We start from the raw sequence: 14,267 nt of genomic DNA, 5'->3' as shown, positions 1-14,267 counted from the left end.
GCCTGTGAAATGATGCAGGTGGAGCGTCTGACAGCCTGCTAATTTATCTGCATCGATTAGCTTGATTATTCATAGCCATTACAATGATCTCTCTTTCTCAGAGACAAACATTGAAAGAGGAACTTAAGAGGGCTCTACAGACCCTAGCAACCACCTAAAGTACTAATTCACACCCTATAGCAACCATAGCAAAATCACTGTCACTAATAATACATAAATATTTACTAATCTCAGTGTTTGAAGTCAAATGTACACTTCATTTTTATTTTTCATGCAGTTTTTTTTGACAAGTAAACAATCAGACTGCCATAATCCAGAAATAAATAATTTGACATTTTTGTGTTTGAACACAAATTAATGTGAAGCATGCAGCTCATAACTAGAATAATCAGTTTTGTGTATTATATACTGTATATAACCCTGACCGGTGTTTGCTCTCCAAACAGAAGTGCTTTAATTCCTACAGAAAAAAATCACAGATGAAAAACACAGGTGTCACAATGTAAAGACATTTATTTAAAAAAAGTTATTGCATATGATCAAACAGATAACGAGACAAAATTGAGAGCATTGTACAACATCCACAAACCTTTACAAGCAGAAAAACACAGAACCGCAAATAACAGAATTCCTCAGAGACTGAAGGAACATCACCAGAGGATGTGTCTGACTATCACACACAGAAAAGATCAGTCTGCTCCGTTATTCCTATTTACAGACACATTTCTCTGTAGCTCTACTGACTCATTTAAACACTCGTATCTTGTTAGTGTTATTATGGTAAACAAATTAATATTTGATCATCACTACATGTATGAAATGCCTCAGTATTGAATGAGTAAATGACTGAATTTCTCTTTCTGGGTGAACTTTTTCTTTGAGTTGGATTCAATTCAAAGACAAATTCAGTAAAACAGTGTTTCAGCAGCTCAGAAACATTGGGTTATTGCTTCAGAAGATCTCTGTGACTGGCTAAAAAAAACAGATATTGCTATGGCTTTTCCTTTCTGATACGGACTGAGCAAGAACCTTCCAATTTTGCGTGCTGAAATGTTCACAGTAAAACATTGTAAAAATGGAATAAATAAAAGCTGCAATCATCTTTGGTTGTGCAGCTGTGTACAGATCTATTTATGAGTATTAGTACAGTATCTATTATGCTATACTATCAAGTCACTCAGTAAAAGTGCTTTGGTACATCTATATTTGATGTTTGCACACTTAAATGCTGTTCATCTATACTTTATATTTCTGTCTAGACTGCATCTCTGAGCCCTTTAGCTTCAGTTCTGTAGTAGATGTTGTTTAACAGCTTTTTTCTTCATATCTGTGTAAGGAGAGCAATTATTGACTACTATTATTTGGCAAGGATGATGCTCCCTGTAATATGATAAAGCTCTTTTGAAAACTGAATAAAAATAATTACTTGAATAACTTAAGTAAAAATGCAAACAATGAATGCTTTCAATTTGAGATGTCGTTTCTCCAATAATTGAATGATATTCACATCCAGCACTCACTGATACACCACCGTTTAAACGTTTGGGCTTGGTAATTTGTTTGGAGAAAACACTTTAATGCTCACCAAGGCTGCATTTACTTGATAAAAAATACAGCAAAATCAGTAATATTGTGAAATAATATTACAATTAAAAATAACTGTGTTCTATTTGAATATATGTTAAAGTGTAATTTATTTTTGTGATCAAAGCTGAATTTTTAGCATCATTACTCCAGTCTTCAGTGTCACATGACCCTTCAAAAATCATTCTAATATAGTGATTTTGCTGCTCAAGGATGTTGAAAACAGGCAATATTTTTTTGGAAACGATCACATGTGTTGGGGATTCTTTGATGAATAGAAAGTTTAAAAGAACCGCATTCATTTGAAATTGAAATCTCAGCATTATAAATATATTTACTTGACGTTTTGATCAATTTAATCGATCCTTGCTGAATAGACTCATTCATTTCATTAAAAAACCCAAACCTTAAAACGGCAGTGTATATTTGATACTTCATTTTAAGTTATCTTATCATCCTCGACTATATGAAACTGTATTTATCTGAGTATATCCTGTATTATTGTTATATGTCCTGGCAAGTGCCTGTTGTTTCCCCTGGATTTGTGAACAATCCTTCATCCAATCGTGTGCACGAGGGGCGTCACCTCTGTTTGACGGTCCAATCAGGTTAAGGATCAGACATTGGCGTCCAGAAGTTCCAGGAAGAGTTTGTGCATGGGGACGCGTCCGTCCTGCTTGATGCTGCAGAAGTGCCGTACAGCTTTGGTGGAGGTCTGGCGGAGGAGTGGAAGAGTCATGATGAGTTTCCCCGTCCGTCGAGGATCTTCGCTGTGATGGACACACTCGTAATCCAGAAGAGCTTCATGGAGAGAGTCCTGCAGACCCTGAACGGCCTCCACGTCCTCTATATGCATCGAGTCTGAGAGAGGGAATCAAAACATCTGGTCATTCAGGTCAAAAATATTGACTGTGAGTAATGTGTTAAGGTCGATATTAGCCATTTTTGCACCCAAAAATAAAAAAATTCCTCACCTTCAGGCCATCCAAGAGTTTGTTTCTTCATTGCAACAGATTTGGAGAAATTTAGCATTGCATCACTTGCTCACCAATGGATCCTCTGCAGTGAATGGGTGCCGTCAGAATGAGAGTCCAGTGGTGGATTTGTTTCTTACAAACTGACATTAATTGATGGACTGGAGTTGTGTGGATTATTGTGATGTTTTAATCAGCTGTTTGGACTCTCATTCTGACGGCACCCATTCACTGCAAAGGATCCATTGGTGTAGTGATGGAATGCTACATTTCTCCAAATCTGTTCAGATAAGCAAACAAACAAATCTACATGTTGGGTAGCCTGAGGGTTAGTGGATTTTAAGCAACTTTTCCTTTTTAAGTGTGCTATTTCTTTAAATAATCCTTGCAGAAATGTTTTATGGAAGTACCTGTATCTTTACCTGAGTTGGCGAGAGCGATGGCTTTCAGAGTTACGAACTCTTCTCTCTCCAGCCTCATGGATCTGTACCTGCGCACCAGCTGTAATATGGCCTTGTGGAGCTCCAGAAGACCTGCTGATTTAGCCTGTTCAGCATCCATGATGTAATCCTCTGCAAACACCAGCTTGTCCTCACAGAGCAGCGAGCGGAAAGCAACACGCATGATTAGGATCTCCATCCAAGCGCTCTGCAGGAGACTCATCTGATCGGACAGACCGAGGCTGGAGAAACCTGCAAGAGTGACGGAGTGACTGATCAGAGAACTGTGTGTTTAAAAAAACAACACTGAATGAAATAAGCAACTTTTCAAAATAACTGGGTCAAGAAATAATAAAATCACCTAAATATATAAACAAGTCTGAGAAATAAATCATCAATAATCTCCACCTAAATATAGTAAATAGTAAATATTCAGCTAAAGAACTAAAACAACCAATCACCTAAATAACTAATTAATCTACTAAACAAGTAAATAAACAACTGTTTCCCCAAACAACTAAATAAACAAATCATCATGTAAGTAAATAATCAGCTAAATAACTAATCACTTTATTAAATAATCAAATAATGAGCTAAACGAGTAATACAAAACACCTAAGTAAATAATCAGCTAAATAGTTCAATAAATTAAATTACCTAAATATCTAAATAAACAAATCTAATATGATAAACAAACTAAATAAACAGATAAATAAGTACATAATATAACTAAAGCAAGCTGTCAGAGCAGTAACTCAATAGCTAAATAACCAAATAATTTAAATACTAACCAGCTAAAGTAAAAATAGTCTAATTAATCACTTAACTATTTTAAAAAAATCCCTCAAATGTCTAAATAAATTCAACTGATCAGCTTACTCCCTCTGAGATATTGAATCATACAAATGGAAATGACCCTTGAATCTGACAGACAAAACCCACCTAATTTTAAAGCTAATTTCACACTGGACTGTGACCTCTGTTGGGAAAGAAAGGTTCTCTGTGTGTGTGTGTGTGTGTGTGTGACAGAGGTTTGTTCCTGAAGAACAGCATCAATGACGGACGAATCTCTCTCATTCACGTTCTCTCACACTTAATTAAAATGCCAGTGATTAGTTTGGTGTGGTGAAGGAGGAGAGGAGCTTTGATTTGATTTCACCCATCACTGATGTTTATCAGGGGCTGTAATGACTTGTATCTCTCGCTCGCTCTCCTCCTGAGAGACGTTCATTAGCTGATTGGATCTCAGCGCTGATCGATCGCGGGCTGAATGAGACAGTGCTGACGTTCATGATGAGCTCTGGGGACGCGGCCGTATCGACGTCTGTGAAATGTGTTAACGGAATCAAAGGGCCCTCGTGACACTCAAACAACACAAATGAAGCAACCCCAGAGCCATTTAAATCAGCAATGTCCTCTTCTATTGTACGTCCTGCTTCAGACGCCGAGGAAAAAACAATGCTGCTGTCACACACTTCTGACATGAACATACCCAACTGCTCCTGTGTATGTAAAACACACATACACAAACACACACACATGTTGGGTTTTCATGTTTTGCGGGGCCTTTCCATAGACATAATGATTTTTATACTGTATAAACTGTATAGTCAAAGATATATATATATTTTTTTAAATGCATTTTTACATTTAAAAAAATAAAACAATTTAGTATGATTTATAAGATGTTTTCCTCATAGGGATTAAAATAATCCCCACAAGGTCAAAAATTTCATTTTTTTTTCTCATTGTTTCTCACATTTGGTCATCATGACATATGGTTGATCTAGACACATACACATGCACTTTAGTTATACTTTGAGGACAAAACTGTTTGCAGAAGTGAGCTAAACCCCCCCCAAAAAATAATAAGTATATATATATATATATACTGCATACATCACTGCTCCAGTGTGAGTTCACAGTGTGTGTGTGTGTGTGTGTGTGTGTGTGTGTGCACTTTGGATGGGTTAAATGCAGAGCACAAATTCTGAGTATGGGTTACCATACTTGGCTGAATGTCACGTCACACTCACACTTCATTTGAGTCCAGCTGTGTTTGATTATACTGATTGGACTTGATTAGGAAAGCCACACATCTGTCTATACAAGACCTTACAGCTCACAGTGCATGTCAGAGCAAATGAGAATCATGAAGTCAAAGGAACCGCCTGAAGAGCTCAGAGACAGAATTGTGGCAAGGCACAGATCTGGCCCAGGTTACAAAAAAAATTCTGCTGCACTTAAGGTTCCTAAGAGCACAGTGGCCTCCATAATCCTTAAATGGTCCTAAATGGTCCATAATCCTAAATCCTTAGATGGAAGCCTCTCCTCAGTGCAAGACACATGAAAGCCCACGTGGAGTTTGTTAAAAAAACACCTGAAGGATTTTCTGGTCCGATGAGACCAAGACAGAACTTTTTGGCCTTAATTCTAAGCAGTATGTGTGGAGAAAACCAGGCACTGCTCATCACCTGTCCAATACAGTCCCAACAGTGAAGCATGGTGGTGGCAGCATCATGCTGTGGGGTGTTTTTCAGCTGCAGGGACAGGACGACTGGTTGCAATCGAGGAAAAGATGACTGCGGCCAAGTACAGGGATATCCTGGACAAAAACCTTCTCCAGAGTGCTCAGGACCTCAGACTGGGCTGAAGCTTCACCTACCAACAAGACAATGACCCTAAGCACACAGCTAAAATAACGAAGGAGTGGCTTCACAACAACTCTGTGAATGTTCTTGAATGGCCCAGCCAGAGCCCTGACTTAAACCCAATTGAGCATCTCTGGAGAGACATGAAAATGGCTGTCCACCAACGTTTACCATCCAACCTGACAGAACTGGAGAGAATCTGCAAGGAGGAATGGCAGAGGATCCCCAAATCCAGGTGTGAAAAACTTGTTGCATCTTTCCCAAAAAGACTCATGGCTGTATTCGATCAAAAGGTGTGCTTCTACTAAATACTGAGCAAAGGGTCTGAATACTTAAGAACTATGTGATATTTAAGTTTTTCTTTTTTAATAAATGTGCAAAAATGTCAACAATTCTGTGTTTTTCTGTCAATATGGGGTGCTGTGTGTACATTAATGAGGAAAAAAATGAACTTAAATGATTTTAGCAAATGGGTGCAGTTTAACAAAGAGTGAAAAATGTAAGGGGGTCTGAATACTTTCCGTACCCCTTGTGTGTGTGTATATATATATATATATATATATATATATATATATATATATATGTTTTATATATGTTTTTTTAAATAAATTGTTGTTTTGTTGTTCAGTAAAAATTAAAGATTAATATAAAATAAAAATGTTAAAATATATATAAATAATCGAATTATTGAATATCTAACAACTGTAATTGTTATATAAAATTTTAAGATATAATTATATATAATATAAAATGTGTGTACACACACACACACACACACACATACATATATAGTTTTTTAATGAAATTAAATAAAATTAACTATTGTTTTGAGGTACAGACTTCACATATTATTTAAAAATATATTGCAAACATTTATGTAAAAGTGCTGAATAGTCCTTGCACACATTTTCTGAAATTAAATGTCAATTCTTTTATATTATAATGTGTTTTTATTGTACAGCATATACTGAACATGTAAATGAATAAAGACGTATTCTCTGAAAACAAGTTTTAATGTGTTGTACAATTATATTTCCCAAGTTAATTTATCTTAAAATCTTAAAGAAAAAAATCTTTAAGAATGTCTAGATATATTTACTTGAAAACGAAACAAAAAATACTGATTTAAAAGAAATAGATATTTGCATTTCATGGCATAATTAGTGTAGCCAGTATTATTAAACTTTTATAAAAAAACAAAAGAAGTCTGTTGTATGACCTCGTACTTATTCACTCAAATGTGAACTTATTTAGCAAATACTGTAATCCAGTGCCAAAACTATGGCATACAAACAGTCACGTGTTAAAGAGACACATACACACACCTGGTTTTGTGGTTTGTTTTGTAAGCATTACTATAGAGGTCAGTATCAACACAAAAACAGGTGCTGGCCAGTTCTCTGTGTATGTGTGTGTGTGTGTGTGTACTAAGATACTGAGATATAGTTGTAAAAGTGAGCAAAATCTGACAGTACAGTACAGAAGACATCATTGGATAAATGATTCATAAATAAAGCAAATGTTACAATTGGTCTGTAGAATATATATTAACATACTAGCTTTAATACCAACAAAAGACTAAAAGATAACATAAATGTGTGTGTGAATGTGTTTAGAGCTGCTGAAAGGGCTGATGACTTTTCATAATCAAATTCCTCCGAAAGCATCTAATGCATTTGACTTTCCAGTGTGTCACAGAATGTGTGTGTTGTTAGGATACACAGAAGCACATCCGAATTAACAGCACTTTATCTCTGTGTATCCAAAACAAATGGTAGATAATACATGTGTGTGTGTGTGTGGTTAAATTTTCTTTGGTCTGTTAGTACCTGGTATGTGTTTGGCCCAGCTGATGTTCAGCACAAGCTCTCTGTCGGCGAGGTCACACAGGGTCGTCAGGGCTTTGATGTCACTGTCGGGGAGGGCGGGGTCAGGCATGGCACATACCTTCTCTGGCTCCGCCCCCAACAGCAGGGTCACCACCTTATTCTCTTCCTGAGCGCTGCAGGATGCTAACGGAAAGAAACACAGAATATTAGCACTGATATGGTGATCATATATCCTCTTTTCCACCTGCAGGATTTCTAAATTGCCTAAAGTGTACAGGTAATGGCTTTGCTTTCCTGATGACATGCATGACATTGCATAGATTATCTAGTTTTATTACTTTGACCATTCTATGTAGATCCTGCCTAATTGGTTGATTATGAACACTGCCTGCGCACTTACTACTTTTCAGTCATTACCTTCAGCAAGAATGAAGCGGCTCCCAGAAGTATTTTTTCCATTCTTTTTTCTCATAGGCATTAAAAAAATAAGCTATGAACCAAACTAACCACCTATGAGAAGAATCACGATGTTACAAACTTTTAATTGAAGCAAAAAAGCATTTGAAAATTTGACAAAAAGGCGAAGGTTCAAGACTATGTGCTTAACCGGTTTAATAAGGGAAAGAACTACCATCCCATAAGCCATTGCAAATGACAAAATTTAATTAAAAATGATGGAGAAATTAAAACTATATATTTAAAGTTGCTGGTTGTATGAAGCTTATTGCAAAATTTGCATTCGATTATGTCATGGCCAGTGCATCATAGGAGTGGGCGGAGTTGCAATTTTCTTTACAGCATCATGGGTAATGTAGTTTTTCACCAGGGATTCTGCTGTTAAACTAAATTATTAAAAAAAATACTGTAAAATGAAACAATGCAAAAAGATGGCTTGATGGCTTCAACAAAAGCATTTATCATCGATTAACAAGCTCTGTTCATAGTTCATAGCAGGTCTGTCTTTAAAGGTTTAGAAGTTATTGTTAAGAGAAAATGAATTGCATTTTAACTTCCGGAATCCTGACTGTTGCACTGTATATTAAAACCAGGACAAAACCCAGACATTTTAGGCAGTTTAGAATGCTGATGGAAAAAAGAGGACATATGGTAAACACATGCACTGTGATGCAGATGTGTACGGCTGAGATGCAGTATGGTTCTTACGTTGTTTTCTGTGAGGTTCCTGGACACTGAAGTGGACGCTGGAATCAGAGTCGATTCTCCTCTTATATTTCTGCCGTCCTCCTCGAACCCGGTCCAAACGCACACCTGAATCACACACAATAAAAAACATCACATAGATTCTGGGATGATGACTGAAATAAAAAGCTGCATGAAAAGAGAAAACTGTATTTTCTACATTTTTGGCAGTGTTTTAAAAAAGCAGGTGCACTGAAATAAAATCAGGCCAGCAATAATGCGACTCCACACCTGCACTAGTATAACACCCTTTGCCAATTTGCTGACTGCATATAATTATTATTTTTATGGTTGTGTTTATGAAAGCACTTGAGTACACCTGCATATTCCAGAAGCCCATGATATATGTATGTGTGCGTTTAATCTCAGACACTTTCATAGCAAAACAAATCAAAAGAACCCGCATAGAGTGCCATTCATGTTACTTATTGCACTGCATGTAGCGAATCTCACAAAACCTGTCAAGAACACAGCAAAAATGCTGAGTGTAAATGACAATTACACTCATTACATTAGCACTCTAAACATATAAACAACATTATAAAAATAATCAAGTAAAACAGGCTTCATTTTCTTTGGATTCTGTAGTGAAATATGACTGTTTTTATGAGATTCATTAACACACACACACTCACCTTCACGCAGCATTCCCACAGACAGACACTTAGTGAAGCGGCAGGCCTGACAGGATTTTCTCCTCCTTTTAGTGATCTCACAGTCTCTGCTGACCGAACAACTGTACTCGATATTACCTGACAGAGACATATACACCACCATCATCATCAAAATATTAATCTAGCAACAACTGTGTACTAAACATGCACAGACACACTTTCCCTCTGTGCAACTAACTAGACGAGCTGCATTTATTTCAGAAAAAATACGGTAAAAATAGTATTATTGTGAAATATGATTACAATATATTTCAAAATGTAATTGATTTCCGTGATCAAAGCTGAATTTTCAGCATCATTACTGCAGTCTTCAGTGTCACACGATCTTCAGAAATCCTTCTAATATGCTGATTTGCTGCTCAAGAAACATTTATGATTATTATCAATGTTGAGAACAGTTGTGCTGCTGCATGGTTTTGAATATTTTAGTTGTGTTGCTTCATATTATTCATATTTTTGTGGAAACCATGATGCATTTTTCAGGGTTCTCTGATGACTAGAAAGTTGAAAAGAAGAGCATTTATTTGAAACAGAAGTCTTTACTGTGACTTTTGATCAATTTAATTAAATGAAATTGAATTTTAAACACCCGAATCACCCACTATATTTGTCAAAATGTGTGGAATATGAATAAAGCACATCACACTAGATACTGAGCAATGTGTTCACGATGTTCAAGATGGAAATTAACCAGAAGAAAGTTTCACTTACTATGTATTAAATATATTTAATACAGCATTTTCATCATTCACTAAAACTAAAGCCATAAAACATGTTCATTAATTGAAATAAAACAAAATCTAAAAGAATTCAAACTGATTTTATTTCAGCTAGATGACAAGGAAGCATTTTTTTGATAAGTTTAACTTGAGGTACTTAACTAAAACTAAATAAACTAAAAACTAAAACTAAACACACACAAAATAATAATAAAAATGACAAAAACACTCACAAAATAACTTTAACCCAAAAAAAAATGTAGACTCTAATTCAAAATATTAGCAAAAACAATAACAGTGTATCAATGCTCCTAAACAGACATCAGGATGACATTCTGACCTTGAATTGTACGTTTGAAGAACGCTTTGCAGGCCTCGCATGAAGCCACTCCATAGTGAAAACCAGACGCAACGTCTCCACACACCAGACACAAGCGTTTGGGGCCTGAGCTCAGCCCGTATCCACCCTTCACTTGTGTTTCCTCTAGGAGCCTGCAGGGGGCGCCGGGAGGCCTAAGATCCACCTCAGTCGCGGGGTATGAAGCAGGAGAGTCCAGACCTGTTGGGTGCCCTTTAGTTACTGAACTGTAGCTGCTCCCGGCGTCCGACGACGCTCCGGGACTGTGCTGGGTCAGACTGTCCGACAGGGAAGAAGGGCTCGAAGGTTCGGTCTTGATGTTGGCAGGACAGTGACCGTCGATTGACATCATTTCCAGAAAGCTTTGCAAATTAAGAGAATAATGAGAATTAAGACAAATGCATGCCTGCATTATCTTAATATTACATTAAAATTTGATTACTATTATACAGACTGTAAATGTTAGATATTTTAAAAGAAAGAGGTCAAATGCTACATTAAAAACATTTTTACTAAAGAGATAAAATTATAAAAATATTAAAACTTTACATTTCTAGCTGTATAAATGATATAAAACAGATTCAAAAACAATATATGTAATTTTACCGTACCAATGCATTAATTTATAGTCAAATCCATATGAAAGAAAATTTTATAGAAAATTATTTTATTTTGAACACAAAATATTTGTACATTGTTTACATTATCATGTCATAATTAGTACAAATATATATATATATATATATATATATATATATATATATATATTTACCGTTCAAAAAAGGGTTTTGATTTTTTTCACATTAAACTGATTTTGAAATGTTACAATTTACAATGTTAATTTTAAACTTTCTATTCATCAAAGGTTTCCACAAAAATATGAAGCAGCACAATTGTTTTCATCATTGATATTAATATACAATGCAAATCATCATATTATAATGATTTCTGAAGGATCATGTGACACTGAAGACTGGAGTAATGATGCTGAAAATACAGCTTTACATCACAGGAATAAATTACATTTTAAAATATATATAAAACAGAAAACAGTCACTTTAAATTCTAATATTTCACATTATAACTTTTGATCAAATAAATACAGCCGTGGTGAGCAGAAGAGAAAATCATTAAAAAAATCCTACCAACCCCAAGCTTCTGAACAGTACTGTAGGTTTGTTTAATGTTAAAACTAATAGCCATAAAAGTATTATTTTAACATCACGTGTGTCACCCTGATGGTGTTTGTCCTTGTGCAGGTCATGCTGTACACATGGTTGTTTATGTTTATAATGTTTGTATTTTTTCATTAGCCATGGTTCACGGAAAGACTATTTTTACTGTAAATTTACCAGGATTTGTTTTACAGTGCATGAAACCCTGAAATGATCTCCAATCTGACAGAACAGCAAATTAGTGGTTTTCTTTTTATCAGCACAACTATAATTCCCACCAAGTCAGACAAAATGTTTACAGCACACACAGCACCTGAACACACCTGTTTTATCACTCCATCTCTCTCTCTCTCTCACACACACACACACACACACACACACACGCACAGCGGCCAGTCACGTGATCCTAAAGCCCATCAGGGTTTTTGTCTGGGATCCAGAGGAATTACCTGTGACTCCATCACACATCTCAAATCCTTTTGCTGTGAAATGTTCAGTGAATGCTGCATGAAATTATACTAATTAAAAGCGCTCTGCCTCACTTCCATAGTTTCACGAGAAATCACTAGAATTCTTCCTTAAAGTACATCATTTTATCTGTTCAGAACAAAGGTTGGTCAATAGTTGATGGTACATCACGTTCTTCTGATCAACATATTTGTTTCTGGTCCTTTAAAGCATGATGTTTTTGAAAATATCTTGAGGACTATTATGTGTTATGTGTTATGAAGTATAAAAAGTCTTTGTGGGACTTTAACAGGTTCTCTTGTATTATTTTAGCTCTGACTGGAAACTTAGCTCTGACTGGAAATCTAAGTGATCTTAGTCTGATGATGAGGGACAGTTTGCTAGTGTAATGTGCATCTAAAATATTTATAATTGATAACAATTTGCTGATTTATAGAAAAATATGTTTACTATTTTATCTTTTATAGTCAAATTCTAACTGAACATCTATCTATCTATCTAGGGATCAATTTAAAAAACCCTTTTGAAAAATGTACTTTCATAAGCACATGTACATACGGTTTTACTCTCGATCACAACCTCTGTTTATACCAATAGAATAAAACCAATATACATCATGTATAAGTTACTCATGAACAGTATAAGTCACATGTCCCCACACAAATGTAACAGTAGTAAGAATAGTTTACACCAAAATAATTTTTACACATAATATAAATGAATATGGGATCTCCTTTAATCAGTGCAAGAACATTATAGCCTTTTTGATAATTTTTTTCTATATGATCCTGTAAATATATATATATATATATATATATATATATATATATATATATATATATATATATATACACACACACAGACACACACACACAAATCAAGAAAACCAAATAAAGTACAATACAACAGTAAAAGCCTAATTATGCTCATATAAATCAACAAAGTTACTTACGTGTTCTGTTCAGGAGGGAAGGAAAATGATTCCGGGTGATAAAACTGCACTAGATCCATTAGACAGTTGAGAATGAAACTAAAACCTGAGAAAACTCTCACACACAAAACCTCTCACTTAATTTCGTCTTTAATGTTTTATTATAATAACGCTCGTCTGTTTTTACTCACTGCGTTTCTGCAACTGCAGCACAACCGCTAAAACCCCAGCAGTGCTGCTTATTAATATTAAATAGACGTTTCGCATTGTCCCCGCCTTAATGAAGAGGTCAGCAGAAAATCGACCAATGGGAGCGCGCTCTACTGAATATTCATAAACCTCGCGCAGGTGAGGGTGACAGAAGATGATGGCGCTCCAGTTTGAGAATGAAATGAGAGAAAAACGCGAAAACAAATGACAAAGAGTATTTCTAAACGCAAGGAACGCGACAAAAATAAAACCCTGTCTTTAATAAAACTGGCTATAGTGCATGTATTTTAAGGGTAGTATTGAAATTGTAACGCGTCTCTCAGTGTAGACAGTGTATTATTTTCTAACCAGCTTCCAAACCCGTTATACAGGCTTAAAAACAGTACAATGACGGTATTAGATGGTAATACCATGGTACTTTGATAAGCACTACGGATCTTTTATATTAATATAACATGGTATTTACATTGTACTTACATTGCTCTTTCATTCAAACCATGTTACTACCGTGATATAACTTCCATTAAAGTATGAACACACAGTAATGAAGGGTACATAAAGATTTCCACTATAAACAGTATTGCAATTCTTGTCTTCAAAATTGCATTTAAAGCAAGACATTTCTGATCATCTCCTGCACATGAAATTAATGCTCACCAAACTTTTAAGAAAAAATAAAGGTGTTTATGTGAGATCAAGTGTAACTTTGTGTTTGAAATGAGAAAGCCTCCATTATGCAGGAGGTAAACAGACAGTGTTTTCAGTGGTATTAGCCAGAAAAGCCTCTGTGCACTCATGTGCCAAGAGCAAACATACACTGAGCTGAAAAACAAAGGGAGATCTCAACGCTTTCTGTGTCTAAGTCTGGCATTTACTCGATCCTGCAACTCTCTCACCATCATCATTGTCACTGCAGTCTTCACAGCAGGAAACGCTCCTCATTAAACATCCTCCTCATCCCTCCTGATCTCAACTACACCCAGATCAGACAGACAGGTCTGACCGCTGCATTACACATATCAGTTCATAACATCGGGTGAAATATTTCACAAAG

The 14,267-nt window shown here is 35.7% G+C and overlaps 1 protein-coding gene across 1 annotated transcript; it reads right to left on the bottom strand.

The window, feature by feature from the left end:
* Positions 1–522: 522 nt before the first annotated feature.
* On the bottom strand, positions 523–13,298 carry LOC132092135 (estrogen-related receptor gamma-like). Its single transcript, XM_059498226.1, has 7 exons — positions 13,025–13,298; positions 10,412–10,791; positions 9,314–9,430; positions 8,643–8,747; positions 7,479–7,661; positions 2,981–3,250; positions 523–2,445 (listed from the first exon to the last, which is right to left on the bottom strand). Exons 1-7 carry the CDS (start codon positions 13,081–13,083, stop codon positions 2,201–2,203), a joined length of 1,359 nt encoding a protein of 452 aa, XP_059354209.1. The 5' UTR covers positions 13,084–13,298; the 3' UTR covers positions 523–2,200.
* Between the last annotated feature and the right edge of the window lie 969 nt (positions 13,299–14,267).

Source organism: Carassius carassius, chromosome 18 (assembly GCF_963082965.1).
Source record: "Carassius carassius chromosome 18, fCarCar2.1, whole genome shotgun sequence".
Lineage (NCBI taxonomy): Eukaryota > Metazoa > Chordata > Actinopteri > Cypriniformes > Cyprinidae > Carassius > Carassius carassius.
Note: the sequence above shows the minus strand (reverse complement) of the source record. Positions and strands in the feature narration are given on the sequence as shown.

Coding starts and splice junctions, on each gene's coding strand:
- LOC132092135 (XM_059498226.1), bottom strand. CDS start 13,083: ATGGATCTAGTGCAGTTTTATCACCCGGAATCATTTTCCTTCCCTCCT. Junction 8,748..9,313: donor TGTGGGAATGCTGCGTGAAG/GTGAGTGTGTGT, acceptor TGTGTGATTCAG/GTGTGCGTTTGGACCGGGTT. Junction 3,251..7,478: donor CTGGGCCAAACACATACCAG/GTACTAACAGAC, acceptor TCACTCTTGCAG/GTTTCTCCAGCCTCGGTCTG.